Here is a 25,405-nt window from a genome sequence, read left to right as displayed (position 1 = left end):
CTAATGTTTGCAATAACAATAACAACAACAAAAATCTGAGGCTGGCCCAACATGAGTCAGGCGGGAATTGGTACATGCGGTAGGTGTAGGGGGGAGCTAGGCAACACGGGTGGGAGGTGGAGGGAGGGGAAAAGACAAGGTTGCCAGGGGCTTAGCAGAAGCACATGCCATGCCCAACACGTGGCCGGCACAGGGGGCAGCCACATCTGTTCTCAATGAGGATGCCCGGTGCGTGCTGCTGTGTGCACATGCGTGGTGCGTGTGCGTGTTGGAGGAAACACCCCGGTGCTGTGCTTTGGGAAGCCTGCTCGGGGCCCCGGCCTCACTCACTCGCCTGAAACGCTGCCCTCAGTGGCGGCCTCTCACCGTGGCTTAGATCTGTGGCCAACTACGTCTTGAGAGGTATGTCGCAGGCTAGAATGGGCTGTGGAAAACAAGCCCGAGAAAAGCCACAAGCACCTCCTGACCCATTTGAATCTCGCCCCTGCCAAGTCCCCATTACTGATCTTGCATCGGCCAGAAAACAATGTATAACACTGAACAGGCGCTGGAGAAGCTGCTGGGGAAGCCAAAGGCGGCGAAGGGTGCCCGGCTGGCGCCCTGAGATAAGGGAGAGACAATGAGTCTGTTTACGAAAAAGGTGCATGGTTTCAAGATTTTGTTGGTTTGTTTTGCTGTGTGCGTGGTTTAAGCATTCAAAGACTGTTTTCTCTCCTATCCTTACTACTTCATTTGGACAGATAAGGTGGAGGGTCTGTATACTCCGTGAACAGTGGGCATCGTCTTAAGGGGGAGCTTGTGAAGCAAGGTCCCCCCAAGTGCCAGGCTGGAGTTGGGAGTGCTGCCAGCAAACCTCAGACCCGAGCTGTGGTCTGCCCCTGACACAAGGGTCTGCCTGCCGCACAGCTGGGTGCCCACACCTGGAAAGCTGAGTCCAAAAAGACACAAACACCAGCTCAAAGCTAGAGGCCTGCAGGGAGCCAGACTGAGTGGGAAGAGGACGAGAGGGACTCCGCTCCACGGCAGTTCCCGCCGCAGCCGCAGGTGCACGTCCTGGCAGCTCCCCTGGTGGGGGGGGGGGGGCGGCACATGTAGGACGTGCCACCTGCCTCAGCCTGGCCTCTCCTCAGAAGGCTTCTCACCTGTGGATGAGGACAATGACGATCATCCCATACCTGTGTGTAGCACTTCAGTGGCTACAAAGGCTTTCACGAACATCATCACATTTGAGAGCAAAAGGGCACTACAGTCAACCAAGGAAGATACCGTTTTCCCTTGGGAGACAAATGACTGACTCAGGTCACATAACCAAGGAGAAGAAAGGCAATAGATGGAGCCACGCCTTCTCTCCTTGGTGCTCAAAGAGCCTTCAAAGAGCTGAAGGGACCCAGGGAGCCCCAACTCTGCCCAAGCCCAGAGTCCCAGTAGGGGAGACACTTACTATAGACTTATGGTACCTTCACGACCACTACAACGGAAAAACCTTCAGTAAGAAGACTCTTAACAGAGTACTAAAACTCAGGGTCTCCTGGTAATCTTTTTACTCTTCACAATTTTGTAAAATTTTTCTTCTCCCCCCAGTAATAAAGCTGCTTGTTAAGGCTGTTAACCTACCTGCCAACCCTCTCTGCAGTCTGTGGCTGCCCTTACCTTCCTACCTCCTTCAGTCACTCAAAAAATATTTATGGAGTGTTTACCGTGTGACAGTCACAACTACTGTACTAAGGGCTTGAGATATAACAGTGACTAAAATAAAGTTCCATCCAGTGAGGAAAACAGACTTTAACTATAACAAATAAAGTAAGTGATCAGAAAGTGACAGTGTTATGTAAAAAAAATCAGGGCAGCCTGACCAGGCAGTGGCACAGTGGATGGAGCATCAGACTGGGATGCAGAGGACTCAGGTTCAAGACTCTGACGTTGCCAGCTTGAGCACGGGCTCATCTGGTTTGAGCAAAGCTCACCAGCTTGGACCCAAGGTCACTGGCTTGAGCAAGGGGTCACTCGGTCTGCTGTCGCCCCACGGTCAAGGCACAATGAACAACTAAGGTGTCGCAACAACAACAAAAATACTCTCTCCGTTCCTGTCTGTCTGTCCCTATCTATCCCTCTCTCTGACTCTCTCTGTCTCTGTAAAAAAAAAAAAATCAAAAAAAAAAAAAAATCAGGGCAGTGTAAGGCAGCCTGTGAACGGGGTTAGGTTGAGAATGGGCAAGGACAGCTGTGAGTTGCAATTGAATGGTCAGATGGGGACATTGGGAGGGTGGTGTAAGCCACTGGAAAGAATTCAGCTTTTGCTCTAAGTGAAATAAGAAATCTCTGAAGGGCTTTAGGGGAGAGATGCTTGGGTTTAAGCTACATCTTAACAGGGCCCTTTGGCTACTGCATTGAGAACAGACTGTGGTGGGGTGGGGTAGTGGTGAGACCAGCCAGGATGCTGTCCCAGTAATCCAGGGAGCAGACGAACATAGCTCCAACTGGGAGATGGTGGTGAGACGGCGAGAGTGGTCGCACTATGGATATCTTTTAAAGGGGGAGCTAGGGGGACTGCCCGGTGAACTGGGGGGGAGGGTAAGAGAAAGGGGGGCATTAGGACGACACCAAGGATTCTGTCCTGAGCAGGGTGGATGCGAAGGTCTGTACAGGGAAATGGGACATTAGCACAGATGAAGTCCTTGAGTTTTTCTGAATTCCACCTGCTACTCCCCAAACTTGATCTCTAATCATTGCTACTGCCTTCCCGCCCGCCTCAGAGCCAACAATGTCTGGATTCTCTTCGATTCCTTCTTCACTTTGAGCCTCCAGACTCTCTACCAGATGACTACCCACAGCCAACAAGTATAGTCAAGCCTCATCCATGTCAAAAGTCTTTCCGTGGGCACTGTTTTCCTCGTAAGCTGCTGCCAATCTCACTCCTTCTTTTGAGCTTAGAGAGCAGCGGGCCAGGCACGCCTAGTCCTACAAATAAACCTCCAGGTGCTAGCTGACTCTTTAAGCTGGGTCCATGTACTACTTTTGTAGAATTAAAATTAAGTTTAAAAGTATTACACAGAAATATAGCTAATAACAGCAAAACAGAGATTTAAACTCATTAGCAAGGGCTTGAAATATGTGCTCTTTCTTCTACTTGCTGTTTGCTGAGATTTGTAAATAACTGCAATCAGCTTGGGAGTATCACCCTTTTCTCTGTCATTACTTCCCTGCTGGGTAAAGCAGAAAATAAACACACACACACACACACACACACACACACACACACATCTATATATGTATTTATATATATGTACACACACACACATACTTTACACTATTTGAAAAATAAAGTGTAAGAAACTTAATAGAATACCTTACTAATGTTCAGTCACTATAGCAAACAAGTATTTAATAAGCTAATTTCACTTAAAGGAATATCTATTCTCGTAGGATAAATTAGAAATAATGCAAATTAGATGACCTTTCTGCAGGAGCTTGTCTATATGATTTAACAAAGGGGTTATACAAATGAACAGGATGGTAAAGGGTAGACCAACCTGTGGTCTATAGAATTTAAGAACAATCTCAGGGCATGTACTGAGAGTCCTGCTTAGACTGCACTTAAAACACATTTTAGAAGCACCATTAGAAATATTAGCGGAGCAAAGTCCCTATGAAAAGAGGCAAGGGGCAGAATTTTTTATAGCCATAACCTGATTATATATTTGCTTCCTGCTAATTCTTGTAACCCCAGCAAAATGATGGGAAAGTCCAGCAGGTTGGAGAAAAGAAGGCTGTGTTTCTGTGATGTCAGTTTTGCAGGTGAGTGATATTTAAACTTGTCTGCAAGCCTGAGCTAGACAGGAAAAATCAAAACAACAGAAAAATAGGGGAAAGCGTGGAGTCAATCAGAAAAAGGGCATGGTGGGAGGGAAGAAGGGACAGCCCATGTCACAAGGAGAATGAACAGAGTGAGAAAGGCCCTCCCTTCCAGGAGGCCGAGGAGAGAAATGCAGCAAAAGGCAAGGAAGCCCACCGGGATGTCACAGTGTGGTTCCACGGGAGTTTCAAACGAGCATAAATCCTCATTAATGTTGTTCATTTAGATGAGGTTTTACAATTTGCACAGTTACGCTTTTAATGTTTCATTAAAAAAAAAAAAAAGCAAGGGAGAAGAAAACAATGGTTTTCTCTTTCCAAACACAAACTTAGTCCTAATGAACATTTGGAGTTGGGCTCTCGGAGTCCAGCTGGAGGATCTAACGTCCAGCCTGCACCGAATGGGACCCTGGATAAGCCTAAAAAGCCATGCCCAGATTTTCAGTCTGGTGCGGGCTGCACAAATCTGGCGGCGACACGCACAAACAAATCTCTGGGGGACTGGAAATTTGGCAGCCGGTGGGCCTGCAAGACAGCTCCAACTTAAGCTAATTTTCAGTTTTTCTCTGGATTTTAACACGTCCAACACATACTTAGATTTAGCTTTGTAAGGACCTACACCCCCCTGCCCTGACCAGAAGTGGGACAACTGTCCCTGTTATGGGCTGCTAGGCCATTTTTCTTCCCACTGGAATTAGCCCCCCCTCTTTTTTTAATAACCACTTTCACCCAGAGATACTAATGAAGTTGGCAAGACAGTAGAAGAGAAGTAAGCCAACATGACCTGTCTTCTGAGAAGCAGGGAAGGCACAGTGGTTACACCTGATTCAGCAACAGCTAAAATATGGCAAAGAGAAGTAGGACGGTTGATTATCATTTAAATGATGAGATACAAATAAAAAAGAAACGAGAGAAATTAAACAACTTCACAATAAACACAGTGCCCAAGCGATCAAGTTGGAATAGAACCCTGGGGTTTCTGTCTATAGAGATCATTGAAAAGATTCATTTTTCTTTTTTTAATGAGGAATTTATAAAGGCTCAGGTCAGTGTTTTTTGAATGATGGGTAGCAATTCCCTCTAGTCACATATCAAAGTTCAAGTCTTGGGCATTTACTAGAAGTAATTTGTGATAGTGATAAACAAACAAACAAGGCATTACTAAAGTATAGTAATAGACATAAATCTTACAGACAAAAATGAGAAAAGTCTATAAAGAATGGCCGGGCAGGTTTCACTCTGCAGCTGAGCGGAAGAGAAAGGAGAGCTTTGGAATCACGGAAGGAATCTTATTACTGGTGTGTTCTTCAGGTCCCTCATAATGGCCACTATTAGGCTATCTTCCCCCCATGGTAGGCCAGCAGGTCTCGAATCTGACGGTGCTCTGACACCCTCTGCAGGGCTCTGTGCTCTGATTGCCAGACCCCAGAGTTTCTAACTCCAAAGTCTAGAAGGGAACCTGAGAGTGTCTGAATTTCCAATAAGTCCCCAGGTGATGTTGCTGCTGCTGGTCAGGGACCCCAGTTGCCCTCACCCACCTGGTTCTCTGAAGGCCCAAGTGTCACTGCTCTCACAGACAGTCCTGAGTCTCAGGGAGCCATGGGCCTGACTCACTAGAGCGTGAAGTCTCTTGCACTGGAGAAGATGCCCCCTTTCTGCTGTCACCCAGGGGGCCCGGGCCTGGGTTGTCTGCCGAGGGAATGTGGGACCCCTGTGTTGGCATTTTCCAGACACACACACACATTTTCACTTCACCTTTCAGAATAAAGATGCCACAAACTTATGGTTGTGCTGAAGGTTTTGCCACCTGCAGTGGAGCGGCCCAGGGTCAGATATGATGAGCTATAACATTTTTATCCATCCATCCATCCATCCATCCATCCATCCATCGATCTATCTACCTACCTACTTATCTACCTACCTCCCTCACATCTTGTCATAAAAAAACAAGGGATGAAATCCTAACAAGGGACAAAGCCCTTCCCCCAGCGGAGCCCCACATCATGCACAGGCCCACGACTGTCACTGTTGCTCAGCTGTCACCTCCTCCCGCCCCCACCTCTGATCTGATTCAGAGCAGCACACAGGCATTCCGCACCCCAGAATAAAATACACATCTCCTAAAATAACAGGGCTTGTTAGTCTGACTCCAGCTCCTCTCTCTCTTGTCTCTTGGTTCAAACTCTGGGCAAGAGAAAGAGGTACAATAAAAACTCGGTTTCTGTGCCATCATCTCCACCTCATCAATTGCTGATGGGCCCCTGCAGCCTGCTGAGCTACGGCAGCAAACCCAGGCGATGCCCATGAGTGATCAAGAAGCACATGTCCCAGACACAGCTCACACGGCCGGCCACCATCTGGAATACGGATAGCAACAGGGAGAGGTCCAAGACAACACAGAAGGAAGAATCCAAGGAATGGTGGCAGCAGATGGAAGGAATTAGTGATGGAAGCATTCTTGTTACCAACTATTAAATGCAGAAAGACAATGTAACTACCCCCTAACATTTCAGTACATGCAGCCCTTCATCCTAAGCTACATTTGTTCCCGACTCCTCCTCACCTGGTCTTTCCACTCATAATTCCCTCCTATATAAACTTTTCATCAAGGTAGTAACTCTTAGGCTAATGATACATTAACATATCCCCTCACTGGCTGCTTTAAGAAAACACAAATATATTTACTTTTAAATCCAGGGTGTGCTAGATTTACAGGGAAAGAAGATACCAAACCATCTTTTGTGTCTGAGATAGCAGAAAGTGTTCAACCATGTCAGAGAGATCACAATATATATTCCTTTAAAAATGCTTCAAAGACTAATATGCCTTTTAAACATTTCCTTTTACAACTTTGTGTAAAGTCGAACACTTTTAGGATATCCTCACACAGATTTACTTTAAATAGTTCATTCAGTGTTTTAAGCCCATTATTTCCTATTCTTTCTTTTTTTTTTTTTTTCATTTTTCTGAAGTGAAAAGCAGGGAGGCAGACAGACTCCCGCATGTGCCCGACCGGGACCCACCTGGCATGCCCACCAGGCAGCGCTGCTCTGCCCATCCGGGGCATTGCTCCATTGTAACCTGAGCCATTCTAGTGCCTGAGGCAGAGAACATGGAGCCATCCTCAGTGCCTGGGCCAACTTTGCTCCAATGGAGACTTGGCGTAGGGAGAAAAAGAGAGAGATAGAGAGAAAGGAGAGGGAGAAGGGTGGAGAAGCAGATGGGCACTTCTCCTGTGTGCCCCAGCCAGGAATTGAACCTGGGACTTCCACACGCCAGGCTTACGCTCTACCACTGAGCCAACTGGCTAGGGCCTTATTTCCTATTCTTAATGGGAGATGGTGACAGTTAACTCTTCTCCATGGAAACTATTTACTACAAGAAAATATTTATTACATTAATCTTTATCCTTTTCTTCCTAGGCTTAAAAATTCTACTTCTTTTGATTTTTTTCCCCAAGTGGTATTATAATCAAGCTTTTGATATTCTTTTTTTGTTACCTTCAAATGTTCTATATTTGCTAATGACTGTCAAAGCCGGATCTAATGAGGATATAGGATCAAATCATTGGTGAGAATAATGACAAGTCAATGAACTACATGTATTTGCTGTTGGTCCCTCTTGTACTTGTGGCTGGGTATTTCAAGAACAGAGTCCTGTTGCTGTTTACTTGTGATCAGCCATAATTTAAAAACAATTCAGTCTTTTCCGGCTTATAAGAATTTCATTTTTACCAGTCTGCCAGATGTTTCTCTCTCTCTCCTTGACCTTTCTATTTTAGGGTGTTTTTTTCATTTATTAAAGAACTATTGGAAGATGGATCTTTTTTTCCAAAATGCGAGCTGTGATTACAATGATCTGTGAGTGTGTCAATTCATCCCTGCTCAGTGTTTCTCAAGGTGTAGTTGAGGACCCCCTACATTGAAGTAGTATTTGTTAAAAAAGTGAATTCTTAGATGTCACACTAGATTTGCTATGTAAGATCTGAGAGAGAGGAGCAGAATCTAAGAATTTGCGTTTTTTTAAATAAGCACCCCAGCTAATTCTTAAGCACATTTTTTTTTCCTGTATTTTTCTGAAGCCGAAAATGGGGAGAGACAGTCAGACAGACTCCCGCATGCGCCCGACCGGGATCCACCCGGCACGCCCACCAGGGGGCGACGCTCTGCCTACCAGGGGGCAATGCTCTGCCCCTCCGGGGCGTCGCTCTGTTGCGACCAGAGCCACTCTAGTGCCTGGGGCAGAGGCCAAGGAGCATCCCCAGCGCCCGGGCCATCTTTGCTCCAGTGGAGCCTGGGCTGTGGAAGGGGAAGAGAGAGACAGAGAGGAAGGAGGGGGGGAGGGGTGGAGAGGCTGATGGGCGCTTCTCCTGTGTGCCCTGGCCAGGAATCGAACCCGGGACCCCTGCACGCCAGGCCGACGCTCTACCACTGAGCCAACCGGCCAGGGCCCCTTAAGCACATTTTAAAAAAGCAAAAACCACTAGCCGAGTCTACCACTGGTATAAAATGAGTGAAGGCAAGATGTGGCCAGGACAAGTCTCCAGGGTTCAACTAGATGGGTCGGCACACCCCACAGAGTTGACCGTCATGTGGTTAGCTCCTCAGCAGCCTTCTTAAATAAGGAGTACAGCTTTTGGATTAGAATGGCACACCTGCCAAATTGAAGTGATTCCTCCTTCACCTCTCTGACATGACATTGGTCAAGGAAAGCTTGCTCCTCATAAATCTAAGACTTAGACTTAGAACATTTTCTAGCAGAAAAACAAAATTTGCAGGCATGTAGCCTTTTTTGTTCAACCCCCTTTTCTTCTGAAATGGTATGTTACATGACTTTTCCTCCAGCCTTCTGTAAGCTCCTCCTTCCTTCAAGACTATCAAAATGATTAAGAAAGGGTTCCAAAGAGTCTTACTGAGCAATATTTTATACAATCTTCCTCCAGATCAGCCTGGTCTCTCACTCTCTCAATGTTAATGCACACATAAAGGTACTACTTGTCCCTGTCTTTTAGGATAGTTAGAAAAAAACATTACTTTTGCTTTGAATAACAGAAGTCACTAAGAATTACTGATCCATGGCATTTTGTTGATGTTTATTACACACTCGGTGTTTGCCGAACATTCGTACAACAGGTACTCACACGATTTTTATCTGCTTCTGACTCTCGTATCTTAGTCTGAGCTTCTCTGGCCAACTATTGCCAGGACGGAAGTATTAAAACCCAAAGCAGGACTGGCCTTGGACAGATGCCACGTTAGAACCATGCCAACACGTTTCCTAAATGCAACCCAACGGTGAAGAAGAAATCACGGTGAACCTAGAAGGCCCCAGATATGAGTAGGGGCCCTTAAGAGAAGGGCATACAGGAATAATCAAAGTCAAAACCAATGTGGAAGGCAAAATTCCTCAGAAACAAGAGAAATTCTGCTATTCTTCCTGAAAAGTTAGCATGACACATGCTTTATGGAGCTGTGACCTCCCCAAAGCTCCCAAACCACAACCCCGGGTGTCTCTGTCTTCCTATTTTCCAAACCTGGTATCTGACAAGTTTAAAAGATACATTTATCCATCAAATTTTAAATCTGAGTAAACAAATTGGCGAAGTTCACTGACCTGCCCAGAAAACATGGAGTAAGGAAGGGAACGAAGGTTGACGCCTGACTCCTACTCTATGTCCCCTCCCTTCATCCGCATCAAGGCCTCCTGAGTCTGCGCAGGGCAGGGTTTTCCTCTCTCCTATTTCTCCCCTGCCTTTACTTCCTGTCTGTGGTGTTCACACCACTTCTCAGAAGACTGATCCAATCTTTTCCAATGGAAGACTCTCAAAGCCAAAGCTCTCCCTTTGAGTCTCTGTCCCTGCAGACTGTTGGACAGATCTATCACAAAACATTAAAATAATGCCATGAGTGAGGTACCAGGCCTTACAAGGGTATGTATAGGGTTTACAGAAGAAATGTCAGCAAACGCTTGCAGAGACTTACTGGAAATTCCCCCCAAAAAAACCTTAAAATGATTTCTAAGTTGTAGAGGAGGCCACAAGAACATTAATTAGCCACAGCAGCCTACAATAAACATTAAATAGTCAAAAAGCTATAAACTGGCTATAAGTGAACTGTTCCTTATAAGACTCTGTCTCCACACTGTTATTTATATTTTTCCCTAAGTAATATCACTATTAATATGTTAAATTATTCAGCAATATCAGTTATTCCACTTACTTCTTGCAGGAGTTCTGAGGGAAAGCCAGGCAGATACTACACATAGCTAACCAGGGTAACGTCAGAACCTAAACCTAATTCTCCTGACATCATTCTGCCTCTGTCCTCCTCCCAACTCCCTTTTATAAAAAAGAAAGGACCCAGATAGAACCAACAAAGGGGTGATGAGAGAATCAGACACTGTAGTCCACAAGGGAGGCTCCTGGGAAGAACCTGCAAGGATTACATGCTCACAGAAAAAGCAGGGACAAAATGGGGGACAGTGGCCACTCAGGGTCACTGTCCCCACAAGGAGGAAGTCAGTCTCCCACAAGGAGGCAGTCAACGTGGTCTTTACTCTCAGCTGCACTGCCCAGGGAACACGATATTCTTAGTTCAAGTGGAACCTAGGACGGTGGACTTTCAAAAAATTAATAAATGTGACCTTATGAAAAGGAAGGAAGGGAGGAAGAGAGGAAGGGAGGAAGAAAGTAAAAAGGGAAGGAAAAAGCAAGGAAGGAAAGAAGGAAGGAAGGAAAGAAGGAAGGGAGGAATGAAAAAAGGGAGAGAGGGAGGGAGGGAGGGAGGGAGGAGGGAGGGAAGACGAGAGGATAACACTTAAAAATGATCTGACAGTATCCTATAGAGTTCATGATGGGATGAACACTCACTTCAGTTCTTACCCCACAAGAGGAGGAATCAATCTCCATCTCTGTTTCTCTCCCCCTCTTTCTCTCCCCATGCTGGGAAAAGGGTACACTTTATTGGACAAGTACTTGGCAGATTAAGTATTTGTTTCTGCACAGTTACATAGACTTCTATATGCTTGTCTATCATTTGAATGGGCACAGGTGTGGGAGTAGAAAGAACAATTAGGAAAACAATGCATGAGCCCAAGTGAGAAATAGTGGGATCCCAGCTAGGGGTGAGTAGAGCTACTCATCTAATAGTCTGGTGACCAGCGGCCCCTGTGACTGGCTGGATACATCAGCCATCTCCAAGTGATTGGTGGATGAGGGATCTCAGTGGAGCTCCACGGGAGGGGCCTGCTTGCCCCTCATTCCTTCTCTTCTCCTGTCCTCAGAGTTTGCACCTAATGGTGCTGGGGTCCCTGCTGTACTTACTCAGCTCATGACGAATGCCACCACTTCTAAGCATCTATTATGGAGCAGACAAGGCATGGTACTCAAATGCTTTATGTAGATGATCACATTAATCCCTCATTATAGCTCATTAACATAGTTTTGTTGCTCCCACTTTCCAATACTGATTAAGACAAAAAGGCTCACACCACTCACTGACCCATGATTTGAATCTACATTTGTTCGACTCTAAAACCTTTCTACCAACCTAATCACCATTCCTCGTCCATTTGCAACTTACCAAAAAAATAATAATAATAATAATAATGATAATAACCCACAGAAAATACAAGGAGTGCTCAGGTCAAGAAGGCCAAACACAAGAAACAATGAGAAGAATAGCATTTAAGGTCTGAACATGTTTGGGTTGCAGATTGACAGTACAGATGTGTTCTTGCTGAGACAATGGGAACACAAATGACAATGGCATTGTCCACACACGACTCTATTTCTTTAGGGAAAACCTCAGGACGGTCACCTAAAGAATGTGGGAGACACAGACAGTAAAGAACTGAAGGGGAGGGCTCCATGGCAGAGCAGAAACATCACACACAAAGGCACAGAAGTGACGGAGTGAGACACAGGCTGGGGTAGTGAGGGGTGGGGTTCACTGTCTTGGGCTTACTGAGAGAAAGAGGGAGGGACTCCATGTTCTTACAAGGCTAAGTGTCTAAAGGACGCATCTTGGAATTACATTCTGTATTGGGAAGCAAAAAATAAAAAAACCCTTTTGGATCATGGGGAGCAGAGTGCCTGGTCTGAGCTCAGAGATGTCTGTGCCATACTTTATAAAATGTCCCCTCTTCCTCCAAGCCGTCTTCGGGTTATCTCGTCTCTGGGTCTGTTTTCCCTCCATCTGCCTTTGACACTCTTCAGTTCCCCTAATGTATCTAGCTGACTTTTCCAGTAAAGAATGAAGCGTCTGCCAAGTTGCCCCAAGGACATGCCAGTGTCTGCCTCTCTCATCCGTCCGCTCCCTTCTCGCCCTCCCTCTCTGTGTCTCCTCTCAGTTCCTCGGAGTCGTTTCTCCTTCTTTGTCCACTTTCCTTTACTATGATTACTGATTCTCCTTTTTTTCTTTCCTTCTTTATTCCACTCCTCTAAGGGATTTTTATTCTCCTCTCAGCCTTTGCCAGGAGACCTGAAGTAGAAGCTTGTTCTTTCAAATCTAGTCCTACCCAGAGTGTCTTAGGAAATACTGTAGAAAAATCACAATGTAAATAATGTTGTCTAGACTCATTCCTGGATGAAGAAAGCTTTATACTGGGGAATCTCCAGGCTGGCGCTCTCTTGTCTGCTCCCGCAGCGATGGGAGTTGTGGTTCTCAAAGGACAGCACTGCCCAGGACCAGCCGGGGCCTTGTTACAACACAGACTGCAGGGCTGCACGCCCGGAGGCCATGGCTCAGGGGTTCTGAGATGTGGCCTAAAACTGGGCATTCCCAACAGGTTTGTTGGTGATGCCAACGGTGTGGGACCCGGGGCCTGACTTTGGAGTCACTCAAGTGAGTGTACCAACAGCGATCAGAGGGTCAAGGCCGGCCGAGCATGCCGACAACTCAGCAGTGGAGTCCTAAGTGGAGACGGCGCTTCTTTCCTTGTCACATCCACAGAGGGACTCAGAGAAGCCCGGGAAGCTCTGGAATAGGGACCCAGAGGAGGAAGAATCCAGGAAAGCTCTGTGCTTCCCTTTCTGGGAAACGGTGGCGACGCCAGCTCCACGCCTGTCACACAGCCTCCCTCCTGCGATCACACGTCGAAGCAGCAGAAGGGAATTCTCAGGATCCTTTGATCCCTTCCCAGCCCCCCAGTCCTCTGTGTGTTTATGGCCCTCTTTCCTGGCTCCCTGGCCCTGTCTCTGGCCCCATGCGTGAGTCACTCCCTGCTCCTGCTGGGCTGTCATCTGTTTTTCTAATGATGGCAGGAGATGAGCTGTTGTTCTGTTGGCCACACCGTCCCAAAGCACATCCCGCGCGTGCTCTCCTGGTGCCTCTCGGGATGCTGTTTTATTGGTCTCACATCCCACCCTGTCCCCTTCCGTGGTCCCAGGGAGGTTCCCGTTGCCCAGAATCGGACCAAGAGAAACAGAGATACAGGAGTATGGAGGGACTCGCGCACGTGTGGGTGGGCATGTGTGGGCGCAGGGTGTGGGACGCCCACGGCCCTTACACAGCTCCCTCTAGCACACAGCAGTGGCCAGCAGGACCCGGGGATGGCTGCTAAGTGGCCTAATTAGTTCCAGGGAGAGATCTGGATGAGAAAACCTGCTGTGACTGAGACTACGGTATTCATACTTGTCACTGGCGTGTGTGGGGGTGACGCGTCCCCCTCCTCCCCACGGCGGGGTTCCTGGGTCATCCTCCATTAGCAGGGCTCCACTTCGTTCATGCCTCCCCCTCGCAATGACCCCTGTGACCCAGGCCCGGGCACTCCCAGCGCACTGTGCCCACACTGGGAGGAGTCCCGTGGGAAGAGGCAGACAGCGTCCCCGAGGCAGTCACGGTCTGGTCTGGGTTCCTCCCCAGCCACCTGCAGGCCCACCTTGGAGGTTGAGGACATAGGTGCCTACAGGACCAGGCAGCGGGCGGAAATAAGGGAGGACCACAGGGGGAGAGGCTGCAGGGAGAGGGGAGGATCATGCTGACCCGAAGAGCAGCTGCCCCTCTGGGGTTGGAGCTGCTACTCAGACCCTGCTAAGCTGTGGCCAGGGTTGCCAGGCCGTGTTTTTCAAAAGGAAAAAATCTTTGCACCAAGTGTTTCATGTTTATTTTTACTTGGAGTGTATGTGTGTGTGTGCGTGCGTGCGCGTGCAAAATGTTTTATATACACATGTAAATTTCACGTGAAAAAAAAATCCCAATTTTTGAAGATTAGCAATCAAAACAGAATTGTTTTGAGACACCGCGTTGGCCGAACAAGCCTGCCTCTGGGCCATCGGTCTACAAAACCTGGGTCTGACTAAACTCGACGAGGCCCCATTCAAGAATCTCAAAACCATATATAATTCTGATTTGCTTTTAACTTACTTTTTCTTAAGCCATTTGAAATGAAACCTTGGAATTTTGCTTGGAGGAAGAAAAAAAAGCCCAAATCAGAAATCCTAGTGTCTGTAATGTGGGACTGCGGAGCTAAATCTGAGAACTTCAACAGAAGGAACCAGAGAGAGGGGAGAGGAAGAGGATGCTGACTTACAAGGACCCAAAGCCCTGTGAGCTCAGCAGAGAAGTCTGGCCGGGTGTGGGGCAGGGGCGGTGACTCACCTCACACGACTGGATGCAGTGGACCAGGGCGGGGTCCGGGTGCCACTGACGACGCCCCGTGCACACGATGCTCTGAAGACGACAGAAAGAACGAGAACAAAGACACCTGGTCAGTGGGGGAGGAGGCAAACCCTGAGCTTTCCCACCAGCCCAGCCCCATCCCTGGGTGCCAGACGCAGACTGTGCCCCAGGAAGAGGGTCAAGGCCGTCTGGGCTTCCCTGGGGAGCGGCTGGTCCGACCAACAGTGTCATGGCGGCACAAAAGCTCAGAGCAGCGGACCTTTCATCATCTTCCACCTCCTCCTACCTCCCCAAGGCACCAACATTTCCAGAGCCATGGTGTAGGGGTGGTTAAAAAAAAGCATCCTTGATGTTATAATGAGTATAATGTGGTTTTAGGCATAATATTAGTTTCATTTGTTTTGAAACTTGAAATCACGTTACAAGAAATTGTGGGATGGCCGGGCTGATGGGGAAGCAGTGTGGGTTGCTAAAGGCTGAGGACTATAGCTTTGGAAGAGGGGTCCTGCACTAGAAGGGCCCCCAGGAACGCCAGCTCCTAAGATGTGAGCACCCCGCAAGGCCTGGAGGAGAAACTGCACTCCCTGCCACTCCCGTGAGCACAGCATCCTCTTCCTTGTCGGGGAGCGGGGCTGTGCCTGGACCAATCTGGTGAGTTTCAAACCACCAGGACTCCAGTTGGCACCAACACGAAGCTGGTGAGTGTGGAAACACACTCATGCGAGGACACAGGTGACTTTCTCATTCCCACCGGCCACCTCCAGACGCACATCAAAACAAACAGTCATCTAATCTTTGTTAAATAGTAACTCATTCCCATTGAGCTTTTCCCTTTAATGTTTGTCTTTTAAAATTTTCCAAAGATACACTTCAGGTAAAGAGAAGGTGCCATAGCAGGTTTCAAAGAGAAAGGGAGATTCTCTCCACACCCTGCCACCAGTCCTCCCATTTGCAGGATTTCATACTCACATTTTAATTTGGTACAATAGGAATTCAGTTCAATGGTAAGACACACAGGGAGATACAAGCTTTACACAAGATAGCACCTCTCGTATCAAAAATGATACTCTACAATGCTAAGACTGCACTAATCAGATTGGAGACACTTGCATATATTAATAGGCGGGTATATGAATATATACCTCATAGTCGGCCATGAGACTAGGAATCTGCAATATTCTCCTGCAGTTATTCTACTGTGAAATAAAACTCCTTCTCCACACCTTCCCTAAAAGGGGAAGAGATTCTATAAATCCCAACACATTCTGAGATTCAAAATTCCATATTGTAATAACGTAGAAGGTGCCTTGGCATAAGTTATCATTGCACTTAATAAAAGAAATTATTAAATCTATCCAGGATTAGATATTTAAGGTAAACACAAGAGGGCTGTTAAGCCTGCTGGAAAAATGAGCCATTCTCCTGCGTCGGAGCCACTTACGCAGACTATTTAGATATAAACAATGGCTCTGCTACCTAGGAACGACTCTCCTTTATGGTTTAAAGCAGGTACCAGCGGAACTCTATCGCCAAATAATGGTCACGGAAAAATACAATAACTTACACCCTCGAAATCTAAATACATGGCCACCGCGTCCCTTCTCTTAGCACGGCATCCGTTAAGGGCCCCCGGCCCCCACCCTAATCAGTTAGACATTCGATTCAGACCCCATGTGTGTACCTCACTCACTGAGAGCCAGACAGATGCCCCAGTGAGCAAAAAGGGCTATAAAGATCCCCCCAATCTAGTCTCTGCCCTCAGAGTGCTCAATGTCTGTGGGGGGAGGATATGGAAGAATGTCAAGTCCTTCCAATAAAGGGATACTTGGCCTCAAACCCTCTCATGATGACCATGGCCAGAACTCTCCAGAACACTCTGAACTTAGGGTGTCAGCTTCTCTTATATCCTCCAGACATTCTACCTGATCCACCCCTTTTATAAATGCAGGAGTGTTAGGTTTGGGGTTTTTCTTTTTAAACACTTTAGAAATTCTCAAAATATACTGAAAAGGAAAAACAACAGACAAGCTATAGCCAATCAATAATTTCCTTTCTTAGTTTCTGCCTTTGCTCTACAATAAAGTCTTTCCCCAGAGGAGCATTCCTAATGACTTCCGGTTTGGCACTGCACATTCAAATTGATTTTTACTCTTTAGTGTTTCACATATACTGATAACTAATATAATGGATGTCAACTGTAATTGAAAAAAATTTAAAAATGATTTTAAAATGATTTAAAATGTTTTTTTTAATTTTTGCTCAAGTAAACTCTTAAATTTTAATATACCTCAGTTTATCTTTTAACAGCCCAAAATGATTTTCTTATTTTCTGGAACATTTTGACAAATTATAATCATATATGCTACATCCAGATGGCTACAGAAACTAATTGAAAGAACTTGATATCTTCTGCCCGAATTTATCAAATCTTAACATTTTTCTATATCTGCTTCCATAGTATAATAAGTCACTAGAGATTTAATTAATGTCCCCTGTATGTGTCCCTCCGTTATCATTCTGCTTCCTTTCTTCTCACTGGGTGACAACTATTCTGAATTTTTTAATTGTTATTTCTATACATTTGTATATGGTTACAACTATTGCAATGATACCACTGGCAGGTCACTTCTCAGAAGAACGTATTGTGCACAGTAAGCACCAAAATTTGTTTTGACTTTTCATATAGAGATTCAGAGAAAATCAGGCTAAATATTTGAGTCATTCAAGTCATTGGGCCATTTAAAAAAATTTTTAAAGCAAGTAAAGAAAAGAAAGAACAGTAAAAGGGAGGAAGGGAAGAGAGGGAAGAGAGGAAGAGAGAAAGAGAGCCAATTAAGGGTTATTAGGCTGGTTTATGGCTGTATGAAAGCTGTTGCCTCATTGAATGCCTAGCTAAAGGTCACAAGACAGATGGCCAGCCAACATTGAGATCTAACACAAAATTGCTCAATTGTTTGTGTGTGTGTGTATGTGTGTGTTTTATTCCAGTAGTTGCTTGGCTCATTACATCAGGCTACAGAGCTCTGTTGCTGCCCATGTTTGTGACAACTGCCTTACTTCTACAGATGCACTCAACCTACATAAAATACAGCATTATTCTGCATCTTGATTTGGGCTCCAGCTCATGAGCCTGCCGCCTGCTCTTCCATTCCTCTCTCCTGCCCTCCAAGACCCTCTTGTCCAGTTTCTCCAGCAATGAGGGACTCAATGCCTAGAGATGTATTCAGAGTGAGTGACACCTTGCTTCAAACTGATGAAAAAGAAGACTTTTCCATGGCTCAGGAGGACTGAGTGATGTGTCTTGCCACTGATGTGTGGCAAGTTTCATGGAGTGTTCGACAGTATTGTGCCCTTCAAGAGGACACTTTGGGTGGGGGTGGGAAGGACAAGGACATGAGGAGACAGGGCAGGTGAGACGCTTCAGCTGGAAATTGTGGCTCCTGAAGAGCACTATCTTTTCTTTTTCTTCCTGCTTCTCTATTCCTCTGAAAACATTTTGTTTTTATTTTAGTAAGTATTAATCCTTTGGGGACTGGCTTTGGAACACAGAGTCAGAAATTATAAGATTTGTTTTGACTGAGCAATTCTGTTGAAAAAAACGGAGTCGTTGAGAAAGATTTCATGCAGTTCTGAGATTCTCTGCAAACCTAACATGGGTAGCCACAGGAAAATCTCATTAATTTGGACCTCACTATATTAATTTGGATTTCATAACTCTAATATACTAGAAAAAATAAATAAAAAGAAAAGCATTGCCTGTAACAAATGGATTTATGAAGCCTACTACTAGGGCAAATCGGACGTCATGATGGATGCTTTTGTACTTCGGGAAAAAAAAACACTTTAAAATACAATTTAGAAAAATTCATTTTCACACAAACACATGCCACATCTCTCTGTGAAATCAGATTCCTCGAGGACTACCTCTTCACAGCCTAAGTCAAAAACCTGAATTTTCCTATCTTAAAGAGAAAAGTCATGAGCTATAATGAAACACTCTCTCAACAGAATGGTTCATCATAAAACTTCCACCTTGCATATACAGGCATTTTGGCAGAAGCAGAGGGTCTACCTTGGGAAATGGCTTTGGAGAAGTGGAGGCCACACTCTTCTCTGGGCTCTGCTTTTATCCAAAACCAAATGAAATGAGTCATTAGACATCCCTCCTATCTCAGAATCTTACATTTTTAGTGTGAGAATGATAGAAAAAAATGAAGAGGAAAAACAGAGATGAGAAAAATACCACATGCTCCCAGCAGAAGTCCGAGGGGTCCCCCACCCCTTTGCTGAGCCACTCTGGGCATCAGGAACCAGGCCCTGCAGGAGGGCGGTCAGGGCAATAGCACTCACTGGACCTTTGCTGTCTTCTGCCTGTCCCAACTACAGAATTCCACCGCTCTGTCACCTTGACTGGCAGGCGTTTATCGGACTGCCAAGTGCCCTTTTGCTTGATATCTCCTCTTGCTATGAGTACGTTCCTTTGCTGATGTCTTCACAATAGAAAGGTCTAGATCTGTGTGCAGTCAGTGCGGAGGGAAATGCTATTCCAACAACAAAGGCCCGGAAGTCCACTGGAGCTTGATTTCAACCCCCTTCCTCTTGCTTTCCACAGCTAGCAGGCCCCAAGACACTGAAAAGCAACAGCATGTTTCCAGCCTCACCCCCTTCTGTCGCACAGCCAATGCTGTCACAACCAACACTGTCAGGAATGGCTCCTTCAGTCACAGGTGCTCCGGTAGGAAACACTGAGTGTCCATGACATTTCTCCCCAGGCCCGATTGGAAAAGGGACCATATTTTGGTACACACAGACACAATAGAAAGGTATTTTTTCTTTCTAATAGAGATAGTTAAAGATATCTTTTCTAAAATGAAGACTTTCAAAGGTAAGAGTTGTCCTATAATGTATAGAAATTACCCTTTAACTTAATTCAAAACTATCTGCTAGAAACTGTGCACGATGTTTCACAAGTGTCATGACAATGCTGCGACACAGAGACTCCAGTCTGTGCCCTGGCTGATGAGTAGACAGAGGTCCCAAAGGTAAGTCACACAGTATCTGAACTCAGAAAGACGCTCTCGGCCTTTACGCCAGTTGCTATGTTATTTTTATTTTCCATCAAAACCCCAGGCCACCTAAGTCCTCAGAATGAAAAGTATATTATTCAAGAATCAGAAAAAAAGAACCCGTAGGACCCCTAGAGACAGGCAAACAATTTGTAGGCATCTAAAGAGTATACTTGACTGTTCATCGCAAAAAGACTCTCACAATGGGGGAAAAGCAGTATTGTACGGAAATATTTCTCTAAATTATTTGTGTTAGATGTCATGGGGAGGGCCGGGGAGGGTGGTATTGAGGGAGTTCTCATACTTGAGAGAAGTGACCTACTTCCTGTCTGATGGGCAAACAAACCCACATGACATCAGGAAGAAGAAACAACAACAAAAACTACAGCAAACAGAGCACACAGGGCAAACAGGGTGATTCTGGGAAAGCCGGCTGTGCATACTTTTCCTCCACTTCCTGTCAAGCTGTGCAACCTTAGACAGATCATCCGACAACATCTACTGTATCAGTAAATAATAATCATAAAATCTTCCTGTCCTAGTTTGGTTTGTGAAAAGATGCAAATAAGATTATAAATATATTTTTAAAATATATATTATATATACAACTTCAAAGGCAATCCACATACGGTATAAGGATTTTACTCAGCGTAGAGTTTCATCTAATACAACTGCTTTTGGCTGCTATGTCCATGAGGACAAGGTTAGAGTGTGCACCCCTCATGGGCCATTGAGTGCTGTAAAACGGCCGATGTCGTCAGAGCATCTCTGGTTGGCGCACGACCTGATCTCTGACGCCCTGGGAACACAAGAGCAATAACCTGGTCCTCATTCCCATCGCTCCCATTGACTTCTTTTTCTTGATTTTCTGTGACAATGAAGTTTAAATTTCCTAAAAAGGGAGCACCCGATGTAACTGTTGTTGGTAAGCAATGTACTCTAATTGCATAATACTAAGAGGAGCTGAGAGAGCACAGGGAACAGCTTGTGTAGCCAACTCCAGGATAATTAGTGTGAACCACTGGGGTAACCCTGGGTTTTCTTTTGGCATAAAGAATATTGAGTTGGGACTTCAGGACCAATGTACTCAGTTCCTTTCATCATTCTCTCCCTATTTTCAGCTTTATTTTTATCTTTTCCTAACTCATCCTTGCCTTTTCATCCTTTTTTTCATCTTCATTTTAGTTTATCCTAGTTTTCCTGACCTTTAAAAAAAACAAATTTATTGGAGTAACACTGGTTGATAACATCACATAATTTTCAGGCGTAGGACATGGTAATTCGACCTCCAAGGACTCTATTGCGAGCTCACCACCTGAAACTTGTTTCCCTTCGGCCCCATTTTTCATTACTAGTCATTTCTCTCTCTCAAGTCCCTTCCTGTATTGCTGTTCTTCAGTTCTCAGAGTCTTCCTTCTCCACTATCTCTTAAATGTTCCTTTGGATGTGGGTCGTCTTTTTTCTTAAGCTTTTCCCTGTAATCCTTCTCTTTAGGAATGCCCCATGTAGTTGTCTGCTTTAAGGATGCTTTGAAAACCTCTGAAATTACTCCAGGGAATATGCTGTCTGTAGAGAACTGCTCCGTCCATGGCACATGGCAACGTCCCTTCCCTCACCTGGACTTGGACGGGCTCCATCCAGTGCTCCAGCCTGTCAGCAGTGACATTCTCAGGCAGGACCACAGGATCCTTCGGGGGCACCACACATGACGGGGAGCACACTGCACCTGATGGAACACAAATATACAGCAGACACTTGAGCATCCCAGATCCTAGTCTCTTTCATCCTGGAATCAATAATTTTGATTTTTCAAGAGGAATATCTTTCTATGTTAGGGGTCACCATCATCATGGTTATAGGCAGGGCTGATATGCACCTGTAAAGATCCTTTCCACACTAATTAGCAAAGAGCCTCTGCCTCCAAGTTGACGTCCCATGTCCCAAGTGACCCCTCCTCTTTCTGGCCTGGGACTCCTTTGTAATCTCTGAGTCTCGGTATGATCCAGCAATTAAAGGATTGAGTTCTGATCCAGGAGGCCTCCAAGACCCCACTCCAGGACTCTGCATAGCCAAAGTCTATCTTGATTGATTGTGCTTTTCAAGTACATTTAATATCATTCCTGTTAGTAGGATTATCTAAAGATTATAACTGTAGCATCTATTACTTAAGAACTTTGTTAGCTGGGTTAAAAAAAAAATGGCCCAGAGATTATAAAAGCAGATTTATAATGTCTACACTGAAAAGCATTATTCTGGCAGCCAAAATACTATGTAATTGAAAGAGGAAAGAACGAGAAACCAGAAGCAGATATTTGGGTCACACGTTGGTCTCTTGAAGGAAAATCCTCCTCCATTCTTTAGTAGATGGAGTCCAGTGTCTTCCAAACCTCTGTTCAGAGAAGGCCTACTGCAGGCTTTCTATTTCCTCATCTATGGAGCTGATGAACTCCAAGTTTCTTCCCAGCTCTCACTATCTCTATTCTGATGTTTTCTGCTAACTTGTATAATAATTCACAGAGCTCCATGACTTTAAAGGACTCCATACATGTGAGTGCATGACAGTTTAATGTTGCAATCAGAGGTAGAGACATGAGAATTTGCTCATGAAACCACTTGAGGGGCATTTCCAAGCACCCTACTGCCCAGGCCTGACCTCAAGATATCTCAGTTGAAGACTGTAAAGAACCATCTCAGAAACTAACAAGCTTTCTCATTAACTCAAACTATACCCACTGGCATCATACAAGTTACAGTGACTTAAAAAACACTGCTTGCTTGTAGAGTTCAGGATTTAGGGTTAATCTCCCAAGGTTTTCCACCAACAGCATCACTTTCCCATGATGCTCGGGTCCAGCCAGGGCCAACTTGAGTTGACATCACTGTGAGTCAGCTCTGGCCACCGAGACCTCTCATTGCAATTACTCAATCTAGAAGTTGCTCAGGGGCTCTGGAGCCCAGCCCTCTGCAGAGAAAGAATCCTGAAGAGCCACACAAGCAAATGCAATCTCAAATCGCCCCTCTCTGGAGCCCCCTCTGCAGCCACACCCCACAAGGGGGACGGAGGAGGAGCCCAACCCATGTCCCACGGCATGTGCAATGAAGTGGGTGACATGACCAGACACTGGGCAAATGGCTCAGCAGCTGCACCAACGTTACACACGTCAACGAGTAAAAGGGATGAATTTGCCATACATTTCGATTTTACTGAAACAGCTCAGAGTCAGCTTGCATTTCCGTCCGCTCCTTGGGGTGAACATAGGTTCCAAGACCCAGCCGGGCCTAGTAAAAGTGTCATGTGGGAGAAGTAGGCCCCTCTCCCGGACTTACCAATGCCGTGCCCCTGTTCGCACTTGTACTCCACCGAGTTCAGCTCTGAGGGGGGCGGCGGGCACTCGCCCTGCACCTGCGCGCACAGCCGGAACTCCTCGCTCCACAGGCCCTCCTCAGTGCAGAGGATGGGCAGCTGTAGAATATGAAGGTCAAGAACATTTCGTTATCGCTCTGCTGGCTTCAGTTAGAGCGGGGGAGAGTGGCCTGACCACATGGCAGTGTTCCCCAACTTCTAGAACTCAGACTAAAAGACACTACTGAAATAATAAATCACGTTGCTACTGACCTAAAAGCATCAGGATAATTTTTTAATTTTGCTGTTTTGATGTGAAGGAATCATAAAGGACTTTGTCATTCATGAAATGTATTCACAAGGCGCTTTCCTTTGGCTAGAAACACAGGATGAGCTATCAACGATGGCCTATGTATCCTGGGACAGTTTGGAAATTTTTCCCAGATGGTGCTATTTTGCATTGATTCATCCATACTGTCACAAATACTGTTTGTGGCAAAAGTTAGACTTTTCTCAAGATGAGTTTGACCCAGTAAAACCAATTCATAATATTTTGGAAGGTACTTTTCACCTTTTTGCTTGAATGGATACAATATAGTTGCTTTTGAAGTCACCAAAATCCTACTGCCTTTCTCCACAAGTGTGCTGGCTTGTGTGACTCTTGGCTTCACACCCTCAACAACACAAAGTATCTTACAGGCAGAACACACAGAATAACAGTAACTCACAAAACCCAAGGCAGGGAGATGCTGGAATTATGGGGAACTTGCCCTTCGACTAGCCAGCTTCGCGAGCCCTCAAACAATCTGCGCAAACAGTTGTGCTGGGTTTCTTGTCGTAGTGATGGCGTATTCTCTCCACATCTTTCCGCCAAGCTTATCCTGGAGTGCCGGATGCTGAGCTAAGGGCGCGGGCCTAGGAGGTCTGTGTAACTTCCTGTCTCATGCTTGTGTGTGGCACTTGTAAAGATTCTAAAATAAAACTGATCTTAGTCATGAAACCATAAGTCTGTGTGGTTGTCACTTCGGACCTGTTCTGCCAAAATCCTAGAGAGAATAACAGGCAAACAGCACTCGCAGCTTTGCCTTTGTTGAGGAAGTCACGAGCCTCTCAGGACCCTGCTCTATGGGAGATCATAATACCGTTATTCCTAACCATGTTGGGTACGTGGGAGGAAATCACATTGCCAAATCAGAACCCCAGCGTGTTCTGGAATTCACCCCGGCACCCTAACCATCAGGTTTTTCTTCTTATCCAAGAGAAAGTTCTAAAGTAATATTCCAAAAACATGGTAGCTTCCGAGTTCCCGATCAAATAACATTAATATCCCAGTTAGAATTCCAACTCAGCAGGGCCCTGCCTTTTGGGATTAAGTTGTACCCTTTCTCCTTGACATTCTTGGACGGCTCATCAGGCTCCGGTCATACTTACCCTTTCACTTTCCTGGCTGCAGCTGAGCACACACTGGCTGCCGAGCTCGAAGCCGTTGGTACATGTGTACATGCCTTCGAAGACGGGAGAGGGGGGCTCGCACACCACGGGCACGCAGCCGCCTTGCTCCCAGGTCCCGTCCTCCAGGCACTGGATCTTCAGGAACTTACTGGTAAGACATAAAGCACAACAGCCCATCAGACTCCCGCAAGGAGGTCACGGAAGAAGACTGGATCCTTAGTAACATGGGAGAAAAGTTGGCAAATAGGCAGGGGCGGTTGGTTCCTATTGGCCAAATGTCCTGTCTCTCCAGTCTACTTTCTAAGTCATGGAAGTGAAAATAGCAATGTACGCTGAACGGTAACAGCGGTAGCAAGTGGATGGTAACCATTGATACAATGCTCTCAAAGGAGATCGGTCAGTCTCAGGGCAGGGTCTCAATATTTACAGCTGGGTTCCCTCTAAGCCTGTCACCATGGAGCAGTCTGGCACCTAAGTGCACTGGGAGATGCCAGGGAGGGTGGAAGACAGAGGATGTTATCACCCACTCAGGGGACCACCCAGAAGGGATCTGAGGGTCATCAATGTTAATATGGTGATATAATTCAAGTTGCCAATATTTAAATGTTCTCTAGAAAGGGGGGGCGGGGAAAGCAACTGAATGAATCTTTTTTCTTAGTTTTTTTTTTTTCCATTTTAATTGATTTGAGAGAGTGGGGAAGGGAGAGAGAGAGAGAGAGAGATAGAAGCATCGATCTCTACGTGCCCTGACCGGGGTTCGAACTGGCAACCTAAAATAAAGGCTCTCAACCCTGAACTTCTGAAGGGCAAGAAGAGTCTTGCTGGAGATGACCATGGTCATTTTGATTGTTTACATGTTGATTTTTTCCTGTGGAAAGTGTTCGTGGCTTTTAGCAAATTCTCAAAAGTAGACATGACTCAACACTGTCCTGGAAGACTGGCCCTTCCTACTTATGCATAGACATGGTCTCCAACCCACAAGACTGCAATGGAGGTAGATGATAATCACCAGAATTAGGTCTTGTGACAGAATTCCATCCCACCCTCCCCTTCTGACTCACTGCCAACTGGAA

General features: G+C 45.8%; 1 protein-coding gene across 1 annotated transcript in view; it reads right to left on the bottom strand.

Annotated features, from left to right (window-relative positions):
* The window catches only part of PAPPA2 (pappalysin 2), a 208,223-nt gene that overhangs the window by 20,419 nt on the left and 162,399 nt on the right, over positions 1-25,405 (bottom strand). Inside the window, exons 17-20 of the mRNA XM_066361598.1 lie at positions 24,312-24,480; positions 22,865-23,000; positions 21,154-21,263; positions 14,451-14,522 (exon numbers count right to left, since the gene is read on the bottom strand). Coding sequence (XP_066217695.1) covers positions 14,451-14,522; positions 21,154-21,263; positions 22,865-23,000; positions 24,312-24,480 — 487 coding nt within the window. The remainder of the gene's footprint in view (positions 1-14,450; positions 14,523-21,153; positions 21,264-22,864; positions 23,001-24,311; positions 24,481-25,405) is intronic.

Source organism: Saccopteryx leptura, chromosome 2 (genome assembly GCF_036850995.1).
Source record: "Saccopteryx leptura isolate mSacLep1 chromosome 2, mSacLep1_pri_phased_curated, whole genome shotgun sequence".
NCBI classification, from domain to species: Eukaryota; Metazoa; Chordata; class Mammalia; order Chiroptera; family Emballonuridae; genus Saccopteryx; species Saccopteryx leptura.
The sequence above is the reverse complement of the archived record's forward strand: the minus strand, read 5'-3'. Positions and strand labels throughout refer to the sequence as shown.